The 7,050-nt window shown below is 30.5% G+C and overlaps 1 protein-coding gene across 1 annotated transcript; it reads left to right on the forward strand.

The window, feature by feature from the left end:
* Positions 1-3,238: 3,238 nt before the first annotated feature.
* LOC141705099 (putative disease resistance protein RXW24L) lies at positions 3,239-3,826 on the forward strand. The gene has a single exon (XM_074508171.1). The coding sequence runs from the start codon at positions 3,239-3,241 to the stop codon at positions 3,824-3,826; it is 588 nt and encodes a 195-aa protein (XP_074364272.1).
* The last annotated feature ends 3,224 nt before the right edge of the window (positions 3,827-7,050 follow it).

Consider the following 7,050-nt stretch of genomic DNA (forward strand, 5'->3'; position numbering starts at 1 on the left):
CACGTTGCAAACAGAATTTGCCCGGTGATTATTCATCATCAAATTTATTCACAACCATCTTAATTATCTGTATTAAGTTGGATTTACCCTTGAGTTTATAGAGCACACATCTCTCTATTTAGCTTCAATATTGACTCGACTACGAGTACGAGTGACAAATGTTTTACTATCAAACTAGACAGTAAACACGTATCGTGTCACTACCTCTCATCTGAGCAGGTTTTACGTTATTCATTAAAACCTATAAGATTTTAATATCATGTTAAAAGAACTTCCCGTAGTTCTTATCATTAAAAATTCAATTACCGAATTTCTCGAAAATATTTACATGGTTCACACGAACCTACATTTATGGCTCACCTACTGGTACAACCAGAAAAGGCCCAAGGAAGAACATAAATCTTCAATAAACCCACATTCAGTGATCCTTGATCAACTGATGCGTTAGGGTTAACAACTTTTCGGATTCTCTCCGAAGTTCAGCATAAATACTGATATCAATATTCGCCGTATTAAGTATCACATGGATCACTATAATAGGCTCGTGTGTCACTGCCGCAGCAGACCGACACCAACACGTGAAATTACTATTTAACTGGAGGAAAAATCCAACCAGAAAAATATAATTTATGTGCCGACCCATAACCTGTACTCCAGGCCCATTAGGTTTTTTAATGTGGAGAATCCTGAGTAATTGTAAATCTGGTTCACTTCAGCTGCCCACCTCGTCACATTATTTAACAACAAACATGTTACTGCATTCTATCCAGTATTACAAGTTTGTGATATAACTCCATTATTAAAGATTAAACAATAATAATTGATGCCTTATCATCACTCAACAATGATTAAAAAATTAATCACCAAATAATCAAGTTCCATCATGAAGGGTCACATTTATGTAGCCATATCATTTAATTGCATAGCAATATCATGTTATGAACTTGCAAACATGCATGTAAACTATAGCATATATGATTCTTGTATCAGTGTACTAATAATTCCAAAATCAATTCAGAATTAAGAAATCAATCACCATGTTAACAAAACATAATAAGCTATCCATTAATAGCAAAAACATGGACGAATTATAAATTTGGGTTTAATCTACCAATTTATAATGATCAACCCGAAAGAGATGTCACCAAATATGTCCACTTGAATATAAGTTGATCATAAATCAATAACCATTAAAGCATCAATAGCCTTATAAGAAACCAATTATCCAACAACTTTGTGCTTACTTTTGCCTCGTACCTGTTAAGCTTAAACAAAGCACCACTTAAAATCAAATTTATATTAATTTCAAGCACATGGCAACAAGTGATCAAAGAAATTAACGCACTAAATTTAATTTAATTAATGAGGCAAATAATGGCCACTCATATACCCATAAATAAATCCAATTTAAACAATCAAATTGACTTTTGCGTCTACTCACAAGAAAGTATGAAAATTGAAGAAAACTGCTTTAAGATTGTTAGCAATCTTGTACGATAAAGACATTGTTATATATATATATTGAATATATAACTACTTCACAAAAATATTGTTAATTCTTAAATCACATAAGCATATGAGAATTAACAATTAAATTAGGAGAAGGGTTTGAGAAAACAAACAGAGATTGGATTTAATCTCGAGTCCAGAAAACTGTCTCCTTAAAGCAGTTTCGCCCCGCACCATCCGTGTTTAGCGACCTGCTTCCCAGGATAAAACGAGATACTAGTATAATCGATAGATCGAATATACTCTCAGCGAACTTGAACTGAGCCTGAGAATTATCACCGGAATATTGGAAAAATTTAAGACTAAAGAGACCGAGAATGAAAGAGATGACTCTTATTTCCTCGACTTAATAAAACTGGTGCCCTAAGACTCTTTTTATAAAGAGAGGCTTGAAAGGACTTTTTTTTCTTTTCGATGTGGTACATGGTATTTATAAGAAAAACTAAGGAATAGGTTTGTGCTACTCTCGATGTGGTACAAAACCACTTTTCATATTAAAAGGTAAAACTTTGGAATATCAGTTCTCATTCACCTTTTACTCATTTTGAGCGTGTTAATATGCGTTGGAATTCCCTCGAAGAGAAGAATACGTTCCAATAAATACACACCACTAACACATAATGTGTCTCACTCATATAGAGTCTCAAAATGATTAACAACTTAGTCTAAAATACTAAGTTTGTCCAACACATAGTGCTCTAATCCACTTCTTAACCCATCAACATCATTTTAAATGATAATTGATAAAAAGTATTCTAAAAAGTAAATTAAAAATAAAATATGATTTTATTATCGGATGCCATACTTATAAAATACACTCTATTCCTCCTCTTTATATAGGTGTACAAACTACGTTATCTAATAAATATTTAAACTCTATTTCTAACAACAAAATCAAAATCAAAATCAATCCAAAAACGGATATTAACATCAAATTCCTGTCTGCGGTACTTGGCCCTTGATATTAACATGTATATTAAGACATCTGATCAAGGGTTCAAAAATGAGCCAGATATGATAAGAGAATTGTTTTTGAATCATACTCATAATGATGTATGTTCAATTCGTATCACCACACTGGTATTGTTTCAATCGTGCCTAGAGGAAGACCCGATGCCAGTATTAGAATAAAAAAAATAATTTTTATATTTTTATAAGATAGAATAAAAAATATAATATATTCACAGCTAACAAATATTATATATTCCCGCAAAATATTATGTTTTGCGGGAATCCGTTGCCCGTAAAATTAGAATCACATACAGTTGATGTAGAGTCTTGGTAGTAGAGAATAGCAGTGATTGATAGAACACATGGACACAGACTAGAACTAACACATTGTCTGAATCTAGTTATTAGCTGTAATGGAACTGAAAACGTAAAAGAAAGGAGGTAAAGCCAATTGATCAAAATGATAACAATTGAGTGATTCATTGTTGCTTTAGAGTAATGCACTACAGAACCGAGGAAAGCAAGAAGAATCTAAAAGCACAAACAAGAAGAATCTTTCATGATCATGAAAGTGTTATTACTCGGCCACCATGCAGGACCTTTAACAAACAAAAGTTTGTCCACTCATTCCTTATAGCTTTATTTTGTACCTTCACACCACTGGAACTTTGTTTTACAAAGTTCAAATCATTTCATTTCATTGGTAATAATTCAAAGAGGTTTTACAGAAGCCTATTCATCTGCATTTCAACTACTACGTTTTGTGCTTGGTTTCAAAATGGCCGAAGCAATTGTGTCAAATGTTGTCGGAAGGCTCACTGATTTGTCTGAAGAAGCTCAAGTACTGCATGGGGTGCAAGATGAAATTCAAGAACTGGTGACACAACTCAAGCGGATGAGGACATTTTTACCAGATGCTGATTCAAGGTTACATGATCAAAATATCCGTATTCTGCTTGCAGATGCACGGGAGCTTGCCTATGATGCTGAACATGTCGTCGAAACTTATCTTGTCCAAGCTTTATCATCCCCTGGAAAAATAATGCAGTGGATGAACACAAGGACGTTTTCAAGAAAGCTCAAAGATGTTAAAAGAAAGATGTCTCTTCTCTTTAATCGCTTTCGTGATTGTAATATCAAATCAACATTAGAATCCCCTGAATCATCAAATTCATCTCATGGACAACCAGGAATGCTAAAGCGATTTCACACTTTCACTACTGTTGAACCAGAGATATTTGTTGGATTTCAGGCCGATGTTGATCAATTGGTTGGATATCTGGTGGATGAAAGTGATGACTCTTACCCGCTCATCTCAATTTGTGGAATGCACTACAAGAAAACAAGGCTAAATACAACTGCATAAATACAACTGGGATTAAATACAACCATATCTGGTTGAATTTAAGATGCGCGGCTAAATTCAACCGAAATCAGTCATATTTAAAAACGGTTGTATTTAGGCGGTTGAATTTAGAAACAAATACAACCGACTAAATACAACCGAATTTAAGTACAACAGGAAACGGTTGAATTTAGCCGCTCTACTTAATTCAACCGAATTCGGTCTATTTTTGCCCCGCCTAAATACAACCGGATAATTACAACCGACACCTATTACAACTCTAAAAGGTTGTATTTAGCCGCCCCTCCTAAATGCAACCGCCTAAATACAACTGTTTATAAATATGACTGATTTTGGTTGAATTTAGCCACACCAAAAAAATTGGAGGGAACTTTCCCGCCAAAGAAATTTAGCTAGAAAAATGAAGCCAAATATCAGCTAAAAATTTTAAAAAATAATTTTTTAAAAATAATTTTTTAAAAAAAAAAATCAGAAAAATAAAATTATTATTTATAATATTGCTAAAATACGTAAATAAAGAGTAATAATATATTCATTCTAGATCTTGTAAATAACTTTTTATTATTTTTACATATATTTAACTATTTTCAATTATTTTCGACTAGTACTTCTTAGAAATGTCAAGATCAATATATTTTAGTAATATGATATTTTAGAAAAAATAAATGTATTTTGTTTCCTATTTTAACAGTAAACTATTAGTCTCATACTAGAGTTTAGTCTCATACTGATGTTTCGATTTTTTAAAAAATATTTATGAATGATCCAACCTTAAGGATGTCGGTATCAATATATTTTAGTGACATGATAAATTTTTTGGAAAAAAATAAATATATTTGGTTTACTATTTTAACAGTTAACTAGTAGTTGACTATTAAAAAGGCAAACCAAATATATTTATTTTTTTTCTAAAATTTTTGTCATATCACTAAAATATACAGATCTTGACATACGTACGGTTGGATCATTCAAAAATATGTTTTAAAAATTCGAAACATAAATATGGGATTAAACACTAGTTAGAAATACTGGTCAAACTACCATTTGACTATTAAAAAGGCAAACCAAATAAATTTATTTTTTTCTAAAATTTTTGTCATATCACTAAAATATACAGATCTTGACATCCGTATGGTTGGATCATTCAAAAATATTTAAAAAAAATCAAAACATCAATATGGGATTAAACACTAGTAAGAAGTAATGGTCAAATTACCATTTGACTATTAAAAAGGCAAACCAGATATATTTATTTTTTTCTAATTTTTTTGTCATATCACTAAAATATACAGATCTTCACATCCGTACGGTTGGATCATTCAAAAATATGTTTTAAAAATTCGAAACATAAATATGGGATTAAACACTAGTTAGAAGTACTGGTCAAACTACTAGTTGACTATTAAAAAGGCAAACCAAATATATTTATTTTTTTCTAAAATTTTTGTCATATCACTAAAATATACACATCCTGACATCCGTATGGTTGGATCATTCAAAAATATTTAAAAAAAATCAAAACATCAATATGGGATTAAACACTAGTAAGAAGTAATGGTCAAACTACCATTTGACTATTAAAAAGGCAAACCGGATATATTTATTTTTTTCTAATTTTTTTGTCATATCACTAAAATATACAGATCTTGACATCCGTACGGTTGGATCATTCAAAATATGTTTTAAAAATTCGAAACATAAATATGGGATTAAACACTAGTTAGAAGTACTCGTCAAACTACTAGTTGACTATTAAAAAGGCAAACCAAATATATTTATTTTTTTCTAAAATTTTTGTCATATCACTAAAATATACAGATCTTGACATCCGTACGGTTGAATCATTCAAAAATATTTTTAAAAAAATCAAAACATCAATATGGGATTAAACACTAGTAAGAAGTAATGGTCAAATTACCATTTGACTATTAAAAAGGCAAACCAAATATATTTATTTTTTTCTAAATTTTTTGTCATATCACCTAAATATACAGATCTTGACATCCGTACGGTTGGATCATTCAAAATTTTTTTAAAAAAAATCAAAACATCAATATGGGATTAAACACTAGTAAGAAGTAATGGTCAAACTGCCATGTGACTATTAAAAAGGCAAACCAAATATATTTATTTTTTTCTAAAATTTTTGTCATATCACTAAAATATACAGATCTTGACATCCGTACGGTTGGATCATTCAAAAAATGATCAATAAAACTATATTATTATTAACCAAAAATTAACTTTTAACTAAACATAATAATTATTATTTTTAAAACACACAAAAAATGATCAATAAAACTATATTATTCAATCAGTACTATTATCTTTTTTAGTAATAACCTCTCTAAAATAATATTTTTCTTAAAGTTCCAACATAATAGAAATATTATATTTTTATTCTCAAAAAACTATAAAATCGCTATAATAATATTTTTAAAAAATTATGAACATATACGTGTATTAATATAATCATCACGAAGTCATATCATATAAAAAGATAGAAATAAAAAAATTAATGAACAAATTTAAAAAATTCAATTCAAGATATTTTAGTTTAAAAAATTATATAATATTAAAAAAGATTTATGCATCCGTACATAGCACGAGTTTTAAGCTAGTAATAATAATAGATTGACACTCCTAAATTTAACCGGATGCGGTTGTATTTAGAGCCATGTCAGCAATCCGTGTGAATTATATCTAACGTACCAAAATCAGTTAGTATCATAACAATCCAATGGTTGGAGTTACTTTTTATAATAAATATTATAAATCAAACAAAACCAAATTATATATATAAAAAATTTAACCCTGACCCCCCTATCCCTCACCCCTATCCCTCACGCACTACTCCCTCCCCCTCCCCTGTTTCCGGCAGTCTAGTTTTCTGTCTTTTGCACCAGTTATTAGTAAATAATAATGGAAGGAGTTCAAGAAGATAATACATGTAGCATGCAATGTACAGAATATACATACAAAAACAATAGCCCTGCTGGTGGTATATGTGTGTTTTGCTGGCAAGAAAGACTAGGAAAATTAGCAGTTTCTTCTCCTTTTCCTGTTTCCAACACTACTGTTAGCTTTCATTCTTCTCCTTCATCTTCTCCTTTTCGTCCTCCTTTTACATCCAGCAAAAAATCAAGAATCACATTTCTCACAGCCAAGAACAAAAATGACCCACCTTCCTCTTCCACCTTTCTACCTCCAAAAACATCATTTTT

The sequence above is a fragment of the Apium graveolens genome, unplaced genomic scaffold, assembly GCF_009905375.1.
Source record: "Apium graveolens cultivar Ventura unplaced genomic scaffold, ASM990537v1 ctg8551, whole genome shotgun sequence".
NCBI classification, from domain to species: Eukaryota; Viridiplantae; Streptophyta; class Magnoliopsida; order Apiales; family Apiaceae; genus Apium; species Apium graveolens.

Excerpts from the sequence above, each read along its gene's own strand:
- LOC141705099 (XM_074508171.1), top strand. The coding sequence starts at position 3,239 with ATGGCCGAAGCAATTGTGTCAAATGTTGTCGGAAGGCTCACTGATTTG.